This window comes from Lactuca saligna, chromosome 6 (genome assembly GCF_052625555.1).
Source record: "Lactuca saligna cultivar CGN05327 chromosome 6, ASM5262555v1, whole genome shotgun sequence".
Lineage (NCBI taxonomy): Eukaryota > Viridiplantae > Streptophyta > Magnoliopsida > Asterales > Asteraceae > Lactuca > Lactuca saligna.
In genome coordinates, this window is record NC_136422.1 from 130,272,719 (window position 1) to 130,296,587 (window position 23,869).

Consider the following 23,869-nt stretch of genomic DNA (forward strand, 5'->3'; position numbering starts at 1 on the left):
TCTTGAGCGTTTTGTGAAGGAAAGAGAGCCAATCTTGATCTTGTGTGTGTTGTTTAGCAAGAAGAAGGAGGCCCTAGGCAAGAGGAAGCAAAGGAGGTTGCTATTTCGTGGATTTGGAGCTTGGATCATCACTCTAGAGGTATTATTTTCGGACCATTTTCTGTTTGGTGAAACTTGATGCAAGTTAGGGCTTAATATGATCATTTATGGGGTGATTTGGTGCCCTTTGGTTCCCTCTTTGAGTTGAGACCATGGATCTGGATCCATAGAGGTCCAGAGGGCCTCACTCATCAAGCTTTATGGGTGGAAATGGAGTCCTTGGCCTTGTGTTGAAGTAGTAGAGTCAAAAACATCATTTGTGATCATGTAGAGGTTATTTATGCATCAAGATTGTGACTTTACGTGCTAAATAAGCATGGGGGGACTGGATCTATGGATTAGTGGACTGGATCTGGCCTTTAGAGCAAGATTGAGTCAGTGCATGGCACGGACTCGCCGAGTCCGAAGAACAGACTCGGCGAGTAGCTTGAATGTTGCACGACCACTCAGCGAGTGGCCTCGCCGAGTTGGGATGAGTGAACTCAGTGGGTCAAGGGGGAGTCAGGATGGACAGGTGGACCGAGTCAAACCGGACTCACTGAGTTGTTCTTGAGACTCGGCGAGTTGAGTCGTGGTGGCCCCACAACTCGTTCCAGGTGAAGCTCGTCGAGTTGGGAGGGGATGCTCGACGTGTCAAGAGAGGATTCCAGGGAAATTGGTGAATGCGCTCAGACTCGCCGAGTCGCTATAGTGACTCGCCGAGTCCGGTCAAGTTGACCGTTGACCAGCGTTGACCTAGATTGTCCTGCTATGGTATGGTCAACCCTAGTTGGGAAAGTGTTAATTAGAGATATATTGTGCTATAGGGGGACTTCAGCTCGGCAGAACGAGTGTTTAGCGATTTCAGGGTTACGGTTTACCGAGACACACGAGGTGAGTCTTCTCACTATACTTTACCTTGAGTAGGTAACCAGAGTTATGTGATAGAGTATTTGTATGCTATGTATGTTATGTGTTGTACTGCATTACTTTTATGTGTTTGATGCTGTGCATGTTTACAGAGTTAGAACCGGAAGGTTCACAGAGTTAGAACCTGAGGGTTCACAGAGTTTGGGTGCACGGACCCACAGAGTTATAGCCTCGAATGGCTAATATGTGTTATATGCAGTATTTTGGGAAACTCACTAAGCCTTGTGCTTACAGTGTTGATGTTTTTTGTTTCAGGTACTAGTGACGACCGTGGGAAGGCGCCGGCTTGATCCGTACACACACGTTTGGAGCTTGACATTTTGATCTTGGGATTTTGTACTATTTTGCTGAACAATTAAAAGGGGTTATTTCTATGAATATTGATGGAATTATGTTTTATAAAAATCGAAAATTTTGTTTGAAAAATTAGTGTTACACACCATTGCTTAAAGGTAAAGTTGGATACCAAAATACGCCAATCATCAATTGGTAGCTCACTGTTTTACTCTCATCATTCAGCCATGAAATGAAAATAAGACCTTTGACTAAGGACCGGAGAGTCAAAATGTTATCCTAGTCACTTAACCTTATCCCTGAATTGGTTGGTTTAATGATTAATGGATTCTGGTATCAAGCCTGATGACATGCTAGTAAGTACCAACACCTTAATTCCTTATATATTTTTTGAGTAAACTACAACAATGGTGCTTGTGCTTTTTGAGTTTACTATGTTTAGTCCAAATTTGAGGATCTTCCGCCATTACCAACTTATTAGCTTATGTTGGGTTGAAGTAGCGGACCATGGCCGATTGGTCTCACTCACCCCCAGTTATGACCCTGTGTCATCGAGGATCTTAGTTTACTTATTGGAAGGGTAGTTTTGTAATTATTTGGGGTGTTGTAGTTAATGCTTATTGGTTGAATGAACATTACTGATAGAAGGGTAGATTAGTAATAATTAATTTATCATTTACATATAATACACATCAATCATTTTTTGGTTGAATGAACTTTATCGATAATTCATTGTGTTTTTCTTCTTAGCTTCCAAATGAGCCACACATCTCTCATGGAATGTTTAATTTTGACAAAAAGGTAAATTATTAGTCTTATATGCTTTACAAGTTTTCCATTTTTATTAAATTATGTCATTTTATTGTTAATTGTTTTTGAAATTTGTATGCAGGGATTCACAAGAGGTGGCATTGTGCAACAGTAAGTTGAAACGTATAAGTTTCTATTACAGGGTTCATAACTATGAAATTCGAACTTAGAACCTTTAATCAGATGCAACTACCAACAATACTTAAACAATTATAGTGGAAAAACAAATTAAAGCTATATATGACTGAATTTGCTTATTTGGTTTTAAACTTTTGCGCAGGTCCAGTGGAAGAACATAAGTCGTTTATGTAGTAGAAAAGAAATACTTACAGTGGATGGAGAGTATCCAGGACCAACAATGTAGTTATGTAGTATTAGGTTATATAGTTAAGGAAAACCTCATAATAACAATGTACAATCGGATCCCCTTAATACCAATGTATTACAATTTTTTGACATGATGTTATGGATGAAATTGATTGTTTTGGTATATATTTGTTTCCATATTCTTGTATTATGTGTAAATGAGTGTTGTAAATACTCATCGTAAATGTATATCTTAAATGGTTCCTAAAGTTTATGACACACAAATGCGTGTTATCTTCATTTATGACAGGGGATTTAATGATACGCAACGCGTGTCCTAAACGTGCGTTGTAAGGTTACGACACACAAATGTGTGTCGTCTTCCATTATGACAGGGGCGTCCTTGATACACATTGCACATCGTAAATGCATGTCATAAATGCACGTCGTAAATGCGCATCATCTATAGACGACGCGCAAAAGCGTGTCATCTCTCATTATGACACGACCTTCCTTGACACGTATTTGCATGTCGTCTGAGTGTTTTACGACACACGTTGCACGTTGTAAAAGACTGTTTTCCTAGTAGTGTATGAACAAGGCCTTGATTTTTTTTGGTTAATTACTAGAGTGCCGCCACCATTTCTACCGTTTCTAGAACTTTCATTCCGAGTAGTCTCATATGTAGCTAAATTTGTGGCAATCCCTTGTGCAAGCAGGGTCCATTTGAAATGGATAATTTGAGGTATTGACAATTGGTGGGGTTTCGTCAGGAGTTCCTTCCGAAGTTGGAGTTACACTTGGTGTAACTCTTAGAGTTACTCGGGGAGTTGGTGGTGGACGAGCTCGTAGAATTTTTCATGGGGCCATTGTCCTAGACATTTGGAAAAGACACATTTAATTTATTTATACTTTTTATCCATGAACAAGTATGTTGAGTTGTATTTTTGTGTAATTTGTTCTCAAAATCTTAGAGATCTGCAAGTTATAAAGTTCTTAACCGATATTTTACTAAGTAATGATAGTGTTTTACAAGCAATATAGACAATGAGTTTCAACATTTAGCAAAATTCTGAAAATAGATTCATAAATTAGAACTACTTGTTTTCGGTTACAAAGGTTACAAAAGTACTAATTGTGTAAGGTTAGAAATGGAAAAGCTTTACAAAAGAACAAATTCTAAACAGGCAGTGTGTAACATCTTGATGATGAGGTAATTTCAATTTTAACCCTATGTATGAAGAAATATTGTATTTTGGCCCTTGTGCATGAGAAAGGTTGCAAAATGGCCCATCGTGACATTTTAGTAATTTATAGCCAGATCTTAGTACGATAGGCATATGCTTTGTACGCAGGGTGTACATACGAGAATGTTCTACGTTGGGCGTACATGCGAGGGTTCCAAACCCTAAATTTTCCGTTTTGGACCATATTTAAACAACTTTACGGCTCCAAGACCTTCACCCTCATCAGCATCCATCTGAAAATCGTCCCTCTAGCTAACCCTAAGTGTGAAGCGTGCTTCTTGAGCTCATTTTTCTGTTTTGGTGGTGTTCTTGAAGAAAAAGAAGGTGGTAGAAAGACATTGGAGCTTGGAAGAAGCTTGGATCTAGGATTCTCTACTTGCTAACAAACTCAAGGAGCTACAAAGCTCCTAGCTTGATCATCTTATCTTGTAGATTTAGATATTCCTTCATTTAGTGTATTTTTGGTCCCAACCTTTGTGATTCTTGAGCATGGCATGCTCTGGATCAAATAAGTCATCCTTTCAGACCTAATGAGGGATCTTGAGTCATAAAAATGAGATTTTGATGCTAAGTTCTTCTCCATGCATGCTCTAGAAGGTCTTAAGGTATTAAGAAGTTGGGATCATTTGTATTAAGAACTTAATGGGCATGCAAAGTCATAAAGTTGGAAACTTTGTGACTCTCAGTGGTATTTTGGCCTTGGATCTGCATTTGGACATAAAAATTCGAATAATTAAGCTCTTAAGTGGTTAAGAAGAGAACATGTGCGTACGCTGGGCGTACCAAATCGTACGTTGTGTGTACGTAGGTTGAGACCCAATTCCTCGGACCACAAGTACACCACGTGTACGACGCTAAGTTAACTCACATGGGTTGACTCGATTGACTTGTTGATTTTGACCAGTTTTGAATAAGGGTATTTTGGGAAAATGTTATTAATTTAGAATGGGAAATGTTTTGATATTTTGGAGTCGCGTTGAGCCGGTTGTCGAAGCAGGGATTTATTCAGACTGCATTTAGATTGAGAGGTGAGTTTTCTCACTGTACTCATGGGTCGAAGGCACCAATGTCGGCCCACTAGGTTATGTATCCTGGTATAGAGGATGTTGCTATGTTGCAATAATCTGTTAGATCTGTATCTTGGTATTAGGATATTGCAATGCGGTAGTGATTTGTAGATCTACCTGTTTATCAATTTATTAGCTATAAGTTTATTTGTTGTATATGTCAACATATTGTGATGGAGCGGTCAAGCTTTGCGTTGTAGGCCAAGAAACCCGGGAACGACCGGATAGGTTGCAGGCCCTGTGAGGCGGCTCAATCAGGTCGGCGGCCCGTAGAGCGGTCCGGATAGGCTATAGGCCCTACGAGGTGGTCCAGTAATGCCGAAGACGTGTAAAGTGATCCAGATAGGCTGTAGACCATCTGAGGTGATCTAGTCAAGCAGGCTACTCATATTTTTATGGTTGTTTGCTATGTGGTGTGCTAGTTGAAAGACCCTAACTTTCGTATTTCTGAAAGGCCCAAAATTTCGTACTTCACAATATTGTTACTCCAAAACATGCTACATGCATATTACAAAAGACCGGATACAAACCAACTATTAATATTTTTACAAAGTGTTATATATATTACATAACTTCCCAGGATATCTAACACTAAACATAAAAGCCATAATATTATCTATTCTACATCTCCTACAAGTACATGACTATACTGGATACTTATCACCTACAATAGTTTAAACATTGAGAGGGATAAGCAGGTGACACTTATTGAGTTTAATAACAGTTACAATATAACGCTATGCCATATACATATCAATATGATCGAAGCAAAGAGGGACAAAGAGAAACAAAGTCATATGTGTATCATATGACAGACTTTCCATATCAACCAACAATCTGATTCAATGATTTACAATCAATGAGACATAATAATTTCCATTTTTGGATTATCATTTTGCTAGAATATACAGGCTTTCAGCCCTACATAGCCCTATGTCAATACCAAAAGTGATACGAGCCATGTTCTACATGGCCAAAGGCACAAAGCCAATACCATAAGTGATACGAGACATGATCTACATGGCCAAAGGCATAAATCCGATACCAGAATAATACAAGACATGCTCTACATGGCCAAAGGCTCAAAGCCAATACCAGAAGTGATACGAGACATGCTCTACATGATCAACGATATAAAATAAAAGATTACACGGGAAAGCACATTGAACATATAACACATAACATACAATTGTCCTTATATTGAAATTCACTGCGAAATAACGAAGGATTAAATTATTAATTTGGGTAGCACTTTGACTCAAAATGTGACTTTCTGTGACGAAACCGAGGACTTTAGTTGAAAACCGGCCTTACCCGGGCAGATTTTCGACAAGAAAATATGATTTTCTCGGGAACTTCGGAGCTTCAGGACTTCGTTTAGGTGTCGGGGTTGATACCTGGACTTCGGGGTGGTAGGGTAAATTTAGAGAGAGTAGAGGGTGTAAAATTAGATAATTTGTAAACAAAATACGGCAACCTTAGCATCCCTTATATAGGGTCCGAAGCAGCTCACTACGCGGTGTGTAGTTCCTCGGTACGTTGGGCGTATTGCTTGGATTCCTCTATGTGGGGCGTACCCCACGTACGAGGGGAGTACCTGTGTGGTGTCGATTGATCGGACCCCGAGCCTCGCATGTGTCAAGAGTTCATGATACGTGTTCATCGGATCAAGTACGTTGGGTATACCCTTCGGACCAGCCTCGAAATTTGTGCCATAAACTTCAAAATATCGTATCTTTCACATACAAACTCTGTTTCTGATGTTCTTTATATCCACACGTAGGTGAAATTATGCTCTACAACTTTCGTTTAGATTTTGTCGGCTAATTTTGAATGTATTTTTATTATTATATATTTAATGGGCCGAGACAGGAAAACTCTGTTAAAAATTCATAACTTCTTTATCCGACGTTTGTTTTCATCTGTCTTTTTACCATTGTACTATTATTGACGAGACCTTCGATTCTCGTTTAGGTTGCAGCTACTAAAAATCACTCAATCTTTATTTCGAGTTTTTAGTTGTCTGCTGCTATACCGAAACTTAGAAAATCATAACTTCCTCATACGAAGTCAGATTTTGACGTTCGTTTTATGAAAATTCTCAGTTTAACGAATACTAAAATTTTCATTCATATCATAAGGGCTAAAAAGTAGTTTATCGAAAACACACTTTTTTCGTCATACGGTGTCGTGTCGGTTCTGTCGCGAAACTTCAATAAATCATAACTTCTTCGTTATAACTCCGATTTCGATGAGGTTTTCACCTAAATGTTTCTAACGAGATTATTTACAACTTTCAATAATATAATTTAACTTATTTTCAACTTTATATATTTTTTTAATTTCAATAACGGACATTTGATTGGAATCTCATAAGACTTCCAATACTTTCTGAATGATTCTAAACATAGTTTTACTTCATTTCTAGTAAAAACTATCTGTTAGAACTCAATGCTCAAAATCACATAATATTTCATAATATTATTCTCTTTTAAATTTACACAACACGATAACTGGACGTGTATGTTACAAATACCTCCTTTTGAGGATTTCATCCCCGAAATCATAACGATTTAAACAAATGGGGATATTTCGTTCTTAACTCGTTCTTATTTTTCCCAAGTATAATTTGGGACTTGTTGGTGTTTCCACTTGACAAGTACCAACTCTACTTATTTATTACGCAATTCCATCGTTCTTTCATTTATGATCTCTCCAGGCTCTTCTTTTTATCCCGTTTCACCTCGGATAATAGAACCGTTTCATCATATATACTTAAACATTTACGCAGATAACTCACATGAAATACATTATGAATATCCACCAAATCTTTCCTTTCTTCTTAAAACGCATAATTCTTTTCCATGGGGATTCCTTCAGCATTACGAATTCACTCACCTAGAATTCTCTAGTTTGTCTTCTATTTACAGCATAAGACTTTTGTTGATCATGGGTCGCTTTCATTCATTCTCATACAATTTGAATCTTGTTAATGGTGTCTTGAATCATTTCAGGACCACCAAGGACTTTCTGTCCTACATCATGCCGACAAAATGGAGTATGACATTTATGCCCATATAACGCTTCATATACCTTTAGTATATTTTCTACTGTTTGGATCATTCTCTTCTTCTAACCATCTGTCTGGGGATAATAAATTGTGCTGAGAATGATACAAGATCTCAATTCACCTTGCATACTTGCCCATGAATGAGAAGTGAAGCTACTATCACGAACGGAAGTAGTCTTTAGTGGCACAATATTTCATCCAAGTATACTTGTGCGTATTTCTCCATTGGATCTGTTTCACACATGGCAAGAAAATGTGCACTCTTAGTCAATCATTTGACTACTACCCAAATGCTATCATTTTGTATAGCAGTCTTTAGTAATTGGAGCAACACTAGACATAAAATCATTTCAGAATTCTATTTGCTAATCAGGGGTAGTTCAAGAAAATCATCGGGGAATGTATTAAGATATTTATTATCAGCAGGAACGTCATTTACAGTTTTCTTCTCCTCTTTTTAGATATCAATTGTATAGGCTAGATAAGTAGAATACCCCTTCGATTTAAATTTACGAATTTTAGGAAAAAGATTTTCTTTAAGATTTTTAGTTCTTTGTTCACTGTAGACTTAAATAGGATTCTTCCCTTCGATAGGGATGAGTACCATCTTTTTGTAACACAGGAGTTCTGTGTGGTTCTTTAACAACCAATTTATACCGAGAATAATATCAATGTTGGAAAAGAAGATAGGTATTAGGTTAGCAAGAAAAATATAACCTTCAGTTTCTATGACAAAATCTCTATAGACTTTACCAACAAGTAATGACACACTTTCCATGGTATTTATACGAAATGGTTGTGCGAGTGCATAGCAAGAAATTTGAAAAGAATGAGCAAATTCATGAGACACAAAAGAATCTGAGACATCAGAATCTAGAGTTGACGAGAAATGAACTAGTCACAACACTCGTGTCCTCGCGTGCCTGCTATATGGTAATCTAATTTATACGACCTTTAGCTTTTTCTTTGCCATACCATTCTCAAACTATTCAAAATTCTTAATTGATGGTGGTGTTAATACCTGCACCCGATCTTCATTCTCCATGGGCCTTCAGTCCTAATCTCTGAGTTAAAACTCAATTCTCATTGCAGACTCTTACTCCTTAAATTTGATTTATAGATTCAATCCAATATAAAGTCTTCACTTTTCTTACAATAACAACTCGAATGGTCATATTCTAATGACCTTTGATTTTTGTAACGCAAAAGACACACAATGAACCAGAATCTTGTCTCTAATAGCCAAATACTATCACGGAAGAAATCTTCCTTCATGTTCTAATGTGACATAATAACTTCATAACTAGTAGCATTTCTAGCTAATATTTGCTTAATCCCTTAATGAAGGTTGTTCTACTTTTATCGACTACTTCAACCATCTCCTTCTTCAATCTTCCGATTGAAGTTTTGTCGCTACACAAGACATGGTTCTCTGAACTAATCAATTCACTTCGCATGTTTATATTAATTGGACTCAATTCCTTACGACCACTAAGGTCTGAACGAAAATCATCTTCTTAGTCATTACCGAAATGAAGGTAATGACATACTCAAACAAAAACGGAATCAATTACTAGTTTATTCGTAACCTTGTGACTTTCCCTGATCCAAGTGTGAGTCTTGTGCTTCCAATGGTATAGGCCTCTACTACTATTCACACCTACTCATACTCGTCCCAAGTATTATCTCTCAGTTTTCCAAGTCATCATTCAAAAGTTTTCACAAAGCGGCTTATCACACATGAATGTTTTCAAACAATTACATACACCAATTTCTCCTAGACTCAACTAGGGATTTCGCATTTTTATCAAACATATCTAGATTTCCTATACTCGCCTTTTAGGATTCTTCTCATGCATATGCTCGATATAGCATATTATAATACTTTTCCTAGGTCAATAGGAATTTCACTTCCAAATTCTTCATATAAATTCTTTCTCGGGTAGTGTCTATTCTACAAGACATATTATACTAGAATTTATTCTAGCAGTGTGGAGACAAATGGTTTCCAACTACCTGCATCATCTTCTAACTCATGCAAGTCCTCATACACATTTGTTCGTTTCATTATTGTGACATCCCCATTTTCTCGGTCAGAAAAGACCGATTTTGTTTATGCTTTATAAAAATCAGAGTACCTCTTTTAATAAAAATGTTGCGGAATTTGTTCCCAGTAAAACATGATAAATACGTTATCAAAGCATTTCCGAAGAAAAGTATTTTTATTCATTTTAAAACATTTGGGATGTCATCGTCAATACAGAAGCATAAGCATAAACAGAACTTACATTCATTATCACTAGTCATTTATATCTCCTTAATCTCTCAGTGTAATGTGACTTCATATCAACACCTGTGATATAAATAAACTGAGTGGGTCAGGTTGGGAAACCTGGTGAGTACATAGGGTTTTCAACCCACACTAATATAATTATTATGTTTAATCATCGAGAAATTAACCCAATTACCCATCCCCATTATCTTCTTTACTTTTAAGTATTTACCTTAAGAATTAGTTATTCCTCGTTCATTTTTTCTAAGGATTATCCTAAGGAATAGGCATGAAATCCATCATTTCCAGGGTTTGCTCAACAGGCACTAAATCCATAGCTGCCAGGGTTATCTCGTTTATCGATAATATCGTTTCCGACAATCCACTCGAAATACATGTCAATGGGTTTTTAGAGTATACCTGGTGAATACACAGTTTAAATAACACCTACATGTTGCGAGCCTGCGAGTGTTCCAATGGATTGTCTAGAATAGTTCGTGGTTGTCATTTATACTTTGCTAGATGACGGGGCCAACACTTGAGAACAAGGCTTCTCACATCGTCCACCTCTCACCCTTACATCATGGTCTATTTCACATCTCAACTCATCATCCAACTCATATTTCATCTACCCATGTTTTACCCAACATATTATGTAGATATAAATACGTATACAATTTAAATCATATAAAACTTGTATAAAATTGTTCATTCAACATAGATAGCAAGTATACAGATAATATGCACACATAACACATATTTTATATAAAATACTTCATATCTATTTGTAAGATGAAAGGGACCATGCACTCACTTGTTAAAGTGATGATTCCAAACTCCGGCAGTGCTTCACTTTTAACGATTCTATTTTCCTTTGACGAAACCTAGCATTATTATCGCTAAATTTTAGTCTAATATTTACCGTGACTAATTATTAATCTTGTTGTTATTATTATTATTATTATTATTATTATTATATAAGTGTTTAAAAAATACTTTCCAACCACTATGTACAGACAGAGGCCAGACAAAAAAACACCGGAGGGCTGGACCATTTTGGCATATAGCACTTCTGAAATCTAACAACCCTATGCGACCCTTTAAACCAGATTCTCTGTACCGCGAGTAGTTAAAAAGATATTATCATGACACTTATATAAGTCATAATAATTTCTCAAATATTTATTATAAGTTCATAATAACAATACTAATTTTAAATATAAGCTATATTAAAATAGGGTAGGCATAATGTGACAATCGTCAATCTAGAGTCAAGTCAAGTCATCAAGTCAAACCGGTCAACTCGATTAAACCTTGTGTATTAGGGTTTGTGTTATGTACATACTGTATAACTTGTTATATTAATGGGAAAACATCACTTGGGAAAAGTTCTTGTGTTAAAATTTCCTGAGCCTTAGTGCTAATCAATGAACTAAACTGATAAAACCATCTTGCATACTCATCGGGAGTGTGTAGGATCCTTAATCCTGACTTAACGGGGCTCAAGAACCTTGCGTTGCGGAGCCAAACACTCACAATTGTCACATAAGGAACCTCTCTCAATCGTTTTCACTCTATCTCTCTCTATGTCAAATCTCTCCCAAATCTCTCCAAGTATGTGAAATCTCTCTCAAATATCTCTTTGTATGAGGAATCTCTCCAAGAATGTCAAATCTCTCCCAAATCTCTCTCAAAAGTTCCTTGGACTTTTTGTAGTCTTTCGGGCCATCCCGACCCTTAACCGGGTCAAAAACGGCTTAAAACGGGATAAAAACGAGAAAAATGGACCTTCGAAACCGAAACCTCCTTATAAGAGCCGAAGCCTCTTAGGACCCGAAAGTCCTCTTAGGGACCGAGACCAAGGAGGAGCCGAACCCGAGACCAAGGAGGAGCCAAACCCGAGACCAAGGAGGAACCGAACCCGAAGGTCCTCTCAGGGCCGAACCTCGCCCAGGAAGAACCGAACCCGAAGGCTACTGTTCATTCGGCTCATTTCGGGTCTGACCATCTTCGCCTCTTATCTCCGGACTGAGCCTTCCCTTCGCTTCCTCGCCTCCTCTCGCTTCCTTGCCTCCCTTCGTTTCCGGCTCATCATCAGTAAGGACCGAACCTCGGCCTAGGACCGAGAGGTCTCGCTGGGAATGCTTTTCTTCCCGTTTTTCGCGTAGTTTTGCGTTTAAGGCCCATTTTTAACCCGGTTAAGGGTGATTTTCATGAAAATATTATTAAATTATGAATATTTATGGTTCATTATGTTAAAATATAATTTTGGGTGAAAATCCCGCGTTAAAATAATTAAAAGTTAGTGGGTAAAGTACAAAGAAGTGGAGTGTTGACTTTGCCTTAACTTATGTCACAAGCAACCACCCCACACCCACTCTATGACCAGCCACACCTCCCCACCTTACCTAGGTCACTTCAATGTCCCTTACACTCAATTTCCACTCATTCCCACGTTTTTAGAGCTGGAACAAACATCCTCTCTCCTCATTTCTCTCATTTGCTCTCCTTTCACTAAGTATCAAACACCATTTTCTCTCAAACTTTTTCTCCACCAAATTCGAGATTCAAGGCTGATTTTCAAGTGTTCTTCCACTCTTAGTAATTATAATTCATCCTCCTTATGATTATTTCACTTCATTCTACTCAAATCATTGATTGCTTACACAAACTCCATAACTATGATGTTAGATTCTCGAAAATCTTCAAGGCATCTCCAAGTGTTCTTGAGTTAAACACTTCCATTCTTCAACAATCATCTACTGAAATCACTTAATGTGAGTTCATACCCCTATATTTTCATGTTTTCTCAAGTTTTTAGGGGGGGAATACAAGTTAAAACACCAAGAACATAACTAAACTTTTCTAACAGCCTTCATCAAAAAAGTTCAACTCCATTCACGGACTGTTTTGGGCAACTCAAAAATTTTTGTTTTCAAAACTGTATGAGGTGAAAATATTTCAAGTTCTTAGCTTTAAAATGACTACTTGCACATCTCCATACGATTTTTCTACAATTTATGGTGATTTTTACAAAACTGCCTATCATTTCAAACAACAATCCGGACCAGTATGTGATTATGGACTTTTTCACCCAAGTTGGAGGTCATTAAAAATCGTGATAAAAATTATGAGTAAACTAGACACATTTTGGGAACTCTCAGAATTTAAGGATCTAGTTTTCGACTTTGTATGATTTTTCCAAAACAGTGCAGAATGGTTAAATTTAGCCAACAACATGTAAATATCATAACACTTTGTATTATGTTGAGCAAAGTGTATAATCATAAGTTCTAATTATTGAATGTGTTTCTTGTTAGTTTATCATCATGAACTGAAACTAAGTCATTCATAATAAATATTATTCATTCATTTTAGAACACGTATAATAAACTATAAAAAGTATAGTTTAATGAATTCATAACACTAATACATTTCCATAAAAGAGTTCTTACATATTACAAACGTTTTAGATAAACTATAATAGGTATAGTTTATGATACATTACATAACACACTCATACAAAAAGGGTACATTCATACAGAAAAGGTTTACACTCACACACATTATACGTAAACTTGTTACCCTAAATTGTGAGACATTCTCTTTCCGTACGTCCGAGTGCGGAATATAATTCCTGGTAGTTATAATCAGAGTCTCCTGGAGGGAGAACGTGATACTTGTATATAGATCTATATTGGGTTTGACACCCCACACCTTGCTGCTAGATACAGTGGGACTTGCAGGTCTACGGGTGACAAATGTCATTTCATTTTCGCGACGCCTGAGAAATGTCGTGGCAGGTTCACATAGTCATAGTATGATTATAGCGACTCACATATGAAGATAACAATTCATAAAGTTTACGGGATTTTATAAAACCTAAGTAGGTTTTATGTTGATTTAAATTCACTTTTTATATCAATTCAAACTCACAGTATTCTACTAAGTAAGAATGATTTCTTATACATTTTGGTCTTTGGTCATAAGGCTACATTATACGGATTTTAAGGAAAATATCAAATTTTTCTGAAACAAACGCGACACTTACATGAGAAAGACTTCTATTAGGTTTTATATCAAAAACTTATTAACTCACCAACCTTTGTGTTGACACTTTTCAAACAACTTGTATTCTCAGGAAATCACTAAACAGGTAATCAAATGCTTTTGAGGATGGGACGTTAAGGCGTCAAACTTTTCATATTTTGTCAACATATTGTAATTGATTTTGAAACATGTAATTCATACAAGTGATGTAACTTTTTCAATTATATATATGTTGGTTGTGTTTGCTTAAATTACTATTGAAATTGTGGTTATGATACTATACATGAAGTCCTCCACCCCCGGACGTTTCCGCCATCCTTGGTTTGGGGGTGTGACACATAACTTACTTACAAGGTGGTTTTAGCTAGGAGTCGGGTTCTGCAGGGGCAGAACTTCGTCGCTAAATATTTTTAAGAAAGATTCGTGTAGTGCTTCAGCGCTCACCTTACTATACTAAAACTACAGAAAAAGAAGTTGAATCATGAGGGACCGAAATGCTCGAGGGATAAGAAGACAAAGAATCTTGAATCAAGAGAATGGTGCAAGAAATATAAGAGCTCAAGCCTCTTATTTATAGTAATTGAATTTACAAAACTACCCTCCATAATTACTTAATGACCTTATAGTTATATAAACAACTAAACACCCCTTCATAATACTATTTTAAATAGATTTAACGATATTTGTACTAAACTAATGTCAAAAGTACTCAACACTAGTCTTATAATAACCACATCATCGATACCATTCTAATGATATATACATTTGTATATATATGTGTACGTATATATGATTTATACTTTATTTTAATACGTAAATATGCTATTATAATTTTTAACTCGTTCAAACGAACTTCATTTTTGACGTTCTTTATATCCATGGGTCAGTATTTACGAGTACTACAACTTTCATTTAGACGCCGTCAGCTAATTCTCATTCTATCTCAGATTTACAAAACTATATCGAATTTATCGCGCTCGAAGAGTAGGGACCAAATTTCGTCCATATCTTTAACATACGAGCTCTACTCTCGGCATTCTTTATATCCACGCATAGGTAAAAACAAGATCTAAAACTTTCATTTAGACACTGTCGACTAATTCTCAACTGATCTTAAATTTAATAGTAGGAGGAGATTATATTGTTAAATATTTGCGTAAAATTCATAACTTCTACATATGGAATCCATTTTCGTCTATCTTTTTACCGTTGGGCTCCTATTAATGAGATCTTCAACTCTCATTTAGGTCACGTAGGCCAAAAACCGCTCGAACTAAAATTCAAGTTTCGGATCGTGTACTGTTATGCCAAATCTTAGAAAACTCATAACTTCCTCATACGAAGTCAGATTTGGGCGTTCTTTTTTTTTGTATGTTCTCAATTTAACGTATTGTACGACTTTCATTTAGATTACTAAGTCTAAAAAGTCTTCTATCATAAATTCACTATTTACATCTCCCGGTGTCGTGCAAGTTTTACCGTAAAACATCGACGAGTCATAACTTCTTCGTTATAAATCGGATTTCGGCGTTCTTTATATGTACGGAACCCTTGTAGCATATACTACAACTTGGTTAAGATTAATCATTCTAAATAATATTCCATAAAAAACTCAATTTTGATACTCATCGTCTTTAAATTGACTAGTCCGGATCCGTGGGTGTTACAATTATCCTTTTATGACATCGTCATTCCTGTATATGAGTAAATTTTCTTCTCATGGATGTATCTTTTAAGTCTACTTCATAGGAGTCTATCCTAGGAAGTCTGCATTATAGCTGTATCTCAGCAAGCTCTACTAGCTTCAACTTGGTTCTCTGTCATTCCTAACTACACATCTCTTCTCATACAATACTATGAATGTATGTCTTCTTCAACAAATTACTCTACCTTACTCTTAACAAGTAAGTCACTCAGCCTTTTCATAGCCAAATAACCTATTTCACCATCCTAATCATGTATGTTAAAGTCGAATTAACACATAATGGAACTTCCATAAGGATATGATAGAAGTCAATTTGCCATTTAGTATTATTAAATACTAAGTTTGAGCATTCTGCATAGGTTTACATATCAACTCTTATCATACTACTCAAACTGCATACTACATCATAATGTTAGACAAGGACTTGGTCTATTAAGTCTGAAAACTTCATTATCCTTTCCTTTGATCTTCATTTAATTCTTTTAAATTTTTCACAACCTCAATTGTGATACTGCCGAAGTATTGATCACCATCTTCAGTTCTTCTGACTCTATAGCCAATCACTGCTTCAATCTGGATAGTGGTGGAACAACTTCATAGATTGCACCAACACATTTATCTCGCCCAAATGTGTCTTAAACGCACATCATTCTTCCAAAGATGTTATTATTTCATCTAACATACTTTAAATGTATAATACCACTCAATAGGGATTAATACACTTATTTATGATAACACTTCATAAATATTATTTTATGATATCCCTTGATCGTTTATCTATAAAATTATCAATGTCGTCATCATAAGTCTCTTTATCACTTCGAAAAGCTTCTTATTAGTTATAACACAGAAATTTTAGAATCTGGAATACTTAAAATTTCTCCTTCCAGACCAAGGTCGGCAACAGACCTTAAAATTTCTCAACTAATAGCAATATAGGTAAGCAACCTAAGGCATGCTATATTCATTTATTATTCAACACATATTAGAATATAAGGCATGTCTCCTCTTATATTCTAGTGCTTGTGTCCATTTAGGTATTTAACCTAAAATATACTAGATATACGTCGCATCATTATCACTTAGCAATCCTTGTTTAAGTCTATAAATTCTCAAAATTCCTAGTTCACTTAAACTAATTCTCTAAAAATTCTTGAAATAACTTAATATTCTAGATTACTAAGGTTTATCACTACCCAATACACCACTTAAATCATTCCTATGGCTTGTATCCATATATTTATAATGAATCCATTCATATATTGAACTTCCAACGATTTAAGTCTAAATACCAATTTGTGGTATTTAGTTCACTTAAACTACTGCTCTAAAACCATGATTGAAAGACCCTAACTTTCGTATTTCTAAAAGGCCCAAACTTTCATACTTCACAATATTGTTACTCCAAAACATGCTACATGTATATTTATAAATAATATTTTCCATTGATAGTTTGATTACAAAAGAGTGGATACAAATCAACTATTAAGATTTTTAGGTTGGGATCTTATTTGGCTTATTTGTTGCTATATGTCAAATACATTCTCTTGACCACTCCTTTTACGGAGCTACTTCATCGCATCATCTCTTTCTTACGTAGAGAGTTATCTATGAATAATCTTAGTGTCTTGGCATACTTCTTTGGTATCTCTGTCATAAGAAATTTACATGAATTATTTCTCTCCATAAAAGAATACCCCCTTGATACTCGAAAGGGAAAATATGGCTACTTGCAACCATTGTCGTACTCCTGCTAACAAACAATTGAAGCTTGACAAGACCGATCCATCAATTATGGACCCAACCTTGTACTGCAGCCTGGCTGATGGATTACAATACTTAACTTTCACCTAATCAGATCTCTCTTTCAATGTTCAACAAATATGTATATACATGCATGATCCTCAGGAACCTCACCTACATGCACTTAACACATCCTTTTCTATGTTCAACGGACCCTTGATTATGGTCTTCAACTTCACTACTTGACTACTATTGACCTCACTACTTACTGACTCTGTTGTCGATTAGGGGTGTCCCTCATCACGTCGCTCTACTAGCGAATATTGTGTGTTTCTCAGCTATAATCTCATATCCCAATCCTCCAAGCGCTAGTCTACTATTTCCAGATCCAATGTTGAGGCTGAGTACAAAGCTAATGCAATCGCTAAGGCTTATTAGCTTCGCAATCTATTATGCGAATTGCACAATCCTCTTGCTAAAGCCACCATTGTATATTGTGATAACGTAAGCTTCATGTATCTCATCAACAACCCTGTTTAACATCAACGAACCAAACATATAGAGATTGCCATCCACTTCATTTACGACAAGGTTGCAACTAGATAAATTTGCATTCTTCATGTGCCTTCCAACCATCATTACGTTGGTATTTTCACAAAGGTTTGGTCTTCCCACTTCTTTGTTCACGAACTTTAGATCAGGTTTCAGCATTCAACCCCATCCTCCCGACTAAACTCTTGGGGGGGGGTGTATTAGTGTATATTACTTGTATAATTTGTAGCCTTAATTCTTTAGTCCAATTATAGGCCATGTATTTTTGTATATATTGTGTTTAATGCTAATTATATCATTCATGCGAAAATATTAAGCCTAATATCATGGTCCTCCAAACCTCAACATTGGTGTTACAGATACGTAGCCGAGACTTCTTGGCTTTGTGTCCTCCTACAAGAGCTTCATGCTCTTATTCAGTAACATCATCTACATATCCACCAACCTCCTATAGCACCAATAGATGAAACATATAGAGATCGACAAGCACTTTCTTCGTGACAATGGCCCTTGGACATATTCAAGTTTTTTGTGTCTCGTCGCAATATCAGTATGTCAACATCTTCACCAAGGGACTCCGGTGCTCGTTATTCTCAAAGTTTTGATCCAGTTTGAGTGTTCAGCAGCCTCTCATTCAAACAACGGGGGCATATTAGTGTGTATATGTACATTAGGCACACATAGTTATAGGTCTAAACCCATGTTTGTATTATGTACTACTTTCTTAAAGGAATAAGAACCAATAAACCATAAAAAGACATGTGATTTCAATGTTTTACACTTTCTGTGTCAAAAAATGCCATAAGCTTGGGTCATGAAAATAGTCTCTTTGTATAGTATTTATAGTACAAAACCACACAGAATTATTGTTTACTTATATACAAGCTTCTTCATGCCAAAAGGGTATAGTTTCTATTACTACTAATACTAGACCTAATTTCAGAAATTTCTCAAGTTCTTTTCTTCAAGATTAAGCTGCTGAACTCGCTGGCGTAATCTTCTTCGGTGATCATGAATCTTCCAAAGCCCATGTCCGAGTATCGTTGCAGAGTAAATTCCATGCGTGATGATGGGCGCTAAAATGTTATTCGTCTGCCAAATCATATCATAAAGAAATACATTCGTTAAAAAAGAAGTTCAAAATGGAGGGTAAAATCGTCATTTCAGAAGTTTATGTGTACCTGATTCCATTCAAATCCAAGGTAAAGAGCTAGAAGTCCTTCAAGTAATGGAGAATATATCTTCTTCATTTGTCTCCTTTCATACCATGCTGTAGAAATGTACATGCATAAGTCACAGAAATGAGGGGTAAAATGGTAAAATGGAAACTCTAGGGTAGACTGGTCACAAAAAGGTTAGTTTTTTTAATCTACACAATAAATCATAGATAGATGGTCGGAAATGTGAAATACCAACCCTACTACCTTCTCTTTTTATGTTCTCTCTAATGAGACTAACAACAATTGGTAGAAGGGTAGAATAGTAAATTTTATACCTGCAAAAAGTTTCTTCATTTCTTGACGACCAGAACGTGAACTCAAAACTGGTGCCACAACATAAGTAGGATCTGAACACGAGCAACATGCGTTATGTGATGAAGAAACAAAATCTTGAAATATGCAAAATAAAAAAAATAAATAAATAAATAATAAATAAAAAAACCTTTTGGAGATGCAGCCACATAATAAAGCGAACCCGTGAGTGCAGCTGTGATCACAGCTGCAAATGCTTGTGCAAATGGTACAAATGGAGGCAATACACCTGTCTACAAGTCAAAGAAAGTCAAAAAAAAAAGTCAAAGAAACATCATAACATTTGCATTAACTGAATGAAAGATGTAAAGTTGTCAAGTCATCTATCTCACCAGTGCAGCCATTCCATGTGCATTTGTTACAAGATCATTCCCCCTTAAAAACACATCAGCTAATGCACCCTACATATTTTTCAAACAAAGATCAAGAAACTAAATAAATATTATTAAATAATTTTTTAAACAAATTTATTTGTGTAAACTCACCTGAACTGCAGCCCGGTAGAAGAGCTCCTCTCCAACTGAACTTGCAGCCACAATTAATATAAACTGCAAAAAAAAATTTAATAAAATAATTGGAAATGATAATATATACACAAAGTTCAATGTCACAGCTAGCTTATTTTTCGAGTTTTTTTATCAGCTAGCTGCTAACTTTTCATTTATCAGCTGACTTTTCAGCTAGCAGCTAGCTTTCTAGCTTTTCATTTATCAGCTATTTTTCATTAATCAGTTGGCTTTTCAGTTAGCAGCTAGTTTTTCATTTATCAGCTGGCTTTTCAACTAACAGCTAACTTTTCAGCTAGTCTGTCAAACATAGCTAAAATATACCTGCCATGGAGACATTCCATAGAAAAAGCTTCTTAACTCCTCATCTTCAACATCCCGTATTGCACGAGCATGAGGCGATACCTTCACCACTTCGTCCTGTGCACCAGACAAATCACATTCGCTTTATTAGCAAGGGTAAAATGGTCATTACCTCACATTCAGACACTTCATGCAATCTAAAAAGAAACGATCTTTTATTTATCCATATCGGGTAAACTATATACGAGTGTTTCTTTTATTTAAACAACTTTATAATATCAAGTCACGGAAAAAGAGGCTTTCTTTCCCCATAAAGTTCCTAACTTTTTACAAATTTGTCTGAGTATGTTGTCATTTTCTCAAATATTAGATTAAAGATTAAAGATTGATCATACGTCTAGAATAAAAAGAAGGGCCATAATAGGAGGAGCAGCATATCCAAGTCCTTGAACAATTGCATCTAATGATGGTGAATATCCTCCTGTGCTATCGATTCCTGTTGTTGAACATATAAAGTTTCCTACAAATGCCATTGCACCATAAATTCCTGTTTTCACAAAAAAGAAAAGATTAAAATTCGTTAAATTAATCATCTAAAGAGAACAATAAAAACATAACAACCAATATCTTGATAGAAAGCATAACAACAAAATCTTTTTGTTACACACAAGAAAGAAACATTACACTTTGTAAAAGTGGAGAGTTTTGGATAAAAAGCATATGATAGTTTATTTGCATTTACACTTTAATCATTTTGTTACAGTCGATTATCTAATTCTGATTCTTAATAAAACTTGAAACTTCCGTATTAGGGTTGGAATTAGGAAATCAATAATCTAGCTTTTTGATGCAATCATACCTTGTTTCCATTTTCTTGATCGAGTTAATTGTGGATGGATTCAAGAACATGTGTGTAATAGGCCAAAATTAAACAATATGTTTACCAAAAAACAAAAAGGGTATACATGAATTTTTCACTTTTATTAGAAAGGAAGATGCAATCATGAAGAATAGTGAATTATGAAAAGGCGAAATCCTATGGTGAAATTTTGGCAACTGGATAGTAGATTCCAGACATGCTTATTAGTTATTACCCTAAAATGATGCTCAGATTTTGCTGTGATGTTGTCTCTCCCAAATTGAATATCCACATAAATGATAAAAACCCTATTTTTTTCTTCAAATTTCAAACAAACAGAATATCCATTGATCGATGTTCGTTCGAGATATCAAAAATTAAAACCCCGTCGTGGATCACCATCGAATCGACTATTCGATCAAGTACAACCATTAATGTCCTCATTCAAGTTTCAACACACAATGGAATTTTGTTTTGAAGTTTTAATTTAGGGAGAAGAAATAGAAACTAACCGATTCCATAGCTGAGTCTGACAACAGCACCGATTTTGTCCCAAACTGGAAACTCAGCATCTGGGAATGTCTGGTTAAATGTAGTGACCTCCATTGCAGAACTTGTATAGCTTGCTCCGACGCTACCACCGCCGCCAGCGACAGCGCTCTTCCTCTCTCCTGTATCGATCCCCTCACCACCATTTCTCTCGACCGTAGCTCTCACGCTTACTGCTCTTTTTACGGAAACGTACCTCCGTTTCTTTAATCTCTCCGGCAACCAGACACTTCCTCTGCTACAGCAGTAAGCGGAAGTAGTCGGAGTTGGGTTAGTCGTCGGAGCTCTTAAAACCATCGGAAACTCCATGAAACCGTGTAGTTTCACCACTTCGAATCAACCCCACCTCGAATTAGCATAATATCGTGATGAATGATTGATGAGTTAGTATTTAGAGGTTTTGATCGAGTGGATGAAACGATTTGTTGGTTTTTGTAGCTGTGGGTGTAAGACGGAATAGTCGTGACCGAGGGTCTCTGGTGTCCAGGGAAACTGACGTAGATGATGAAGGTATGATGGGGATGTGTCATGTATGTATGGTCGTCAGATCTATAGTGTGTTTATGGTCCCACAGATTTGAACTTCATATCATGAAGAATCGAAATGGCCAATGAGATTCGTATATGGAGATAATGCTGCATATATCTCCATTTTTAAAGGATAAAATATATGTTTAAGATACATCTTGATCTCCATTTATGTAGCATAGCACCCATAGATACTTGCAAATCATATTTGACTATTTGTGTAGATAAAATAAGTGGCATTAAAAATTTAATTTACAATCATGTTAAATTAAATACTATCAAATAAAAATAAAAATAAAAAATCATAATAAAAAAAGCAAAAATAAATACTAATAAAATCATATCATATTTTAAAAAACTAATATTATTATATTTTCATAAAACTAATAAAACTCATCTATATCTATATCTATATTACCTAATAAATAAAAATAATGTGTGTCACGTGTTATTTTTCTAAAGTATTAGTTTAAAATTTTATTTTTTATTTTCATGTTGACACGTGACAGTCTCAAATATTTTTTTTTTCTATTAATTCAATCTTTTAAATTCAATAAATCGAGATTATTAAATTCGAAATTTAATTTTTGAATTAATTTTCAACGAGTAAAGTTATCGCTATTTAGATTTTAATCAACTATTTAGAATATTTATTTTATTATTATTTTATTGACATATATTATGAGAAAATGTAAATAATTTCAAAAGTACTCTAATAAATAAAAATCTTTCATTCATTTTGTCACATTTAATTTTGTGGCTATAAATTTAATTTTTTTTTCATATGATTTTTTTTATTTTATTAAATTTCATATAATATTTAAATGTAATAATTGTAATAAATGTATATCAATTTCATATATGCAACTTTCCTTTTAATTTCAAAATTTTTAAATTAAAACCAAATTATTTTTTTTTTTTTATTTATTTAAATTATTTGTTTAAATTTAAATGAGAAATTAACATTTCAAAATTTAATTTTTTAGTATTTTTCTTATAAATTTAAACTTCTACATGTTTTGGACCTTCATATATAACTTTTTTTAATAATATGTGTACTAATTTGTTATATTTACTAAATACTTTTAAAGTCTTGTTTATTAAAATACAATATCATTTTACATTAACAATCATTTTTCAATGTAGTTTAGTATTGAATTTTTTTTATTTTTTTTTATTTTATCAATCTAATTTCATTTGTCTATCTTATAAACTCGTGGTTTCCATGGATATCTAACATTACATTATATATATATATATATATATATATATATATATATATATATATACATATATATATATATACTAGTTTATAACCCGTGAGAACCATGGTTATAAAATTAATTAAATTTTTATAATAAAAACTCAAAATTATTAATCAATTATTTTAAATAAATTACTAATTAAGAGATATTTTTATTAGTTATGTGAAATTATAAACATTGATTCAAATAAATATGTAAAATTAA

General features: G+C 35.0%; 1 protein-coding gene across 1 annotated transcript; it reads right to left on the bottom strand.

Moving 5' to 3' along the window:
- Nucleotides 1-18,931: 18,931 nt before the first annotated feature.
- LOC145000278 (CAAX protease self-immunity protein) lies at nucleotides 18,932-22,404 on the bottom strand. The gene is made up of 9 exons (XM_078959479.1): nucleotides 21,837-22,404; nucleotides 20,861-21,012; nucleotides 20,487-20,582; nucleotides 20,142-20,204; nucleotides 19,989-20,057; nucleotides 19,787-19,889; nucleotides 19,620-19,691; nucleotides 19,306-19,394; nucleotides 18,932-19,216 (listed from the first exon to the last, which is right to left on the bottom strand). Exons 1-9 carry the CDS (start codon nucleotides 22,180-22,182, stop codon nucleotides 19,064-19,066), a joined length of 1,143 nt encoding a protein of 380 aa, XP_078815605.1. The 5' UTR covers nucleotides 22,183-22,404; the 3' UTR covers nucleotides 18,932-19,063.
- Nucleotides 22,405-23,869: the final 1,465 nt, after the last annotated feature.

Excerpts from the sequence above, each read along its gene's own strand:
- LOC145000278 (XM_078959479.1), bottom strand. The coding sequence starts at position 22,182 with ATGGAGTTTCCGATGGTTTTAAGAGCTCCGACGACTAACCCAACTCCG. Across the intron at positions 20,058-20,141 it reads TCTACCGGGCTGCAGTTCAG|GGTGCATTAGCTGATGTGTT; the intron begins GTGAGTTTACAC and ends AAAAATATGTAG. Across the intron at positions 19,692-19,786 it reads TGTGGCTGCATCTCCAAAAG|ATCCTACTTATGTTGTGGCA; the intron begins GTTTTTTTATTT and ends GCTCGTGTTCAG.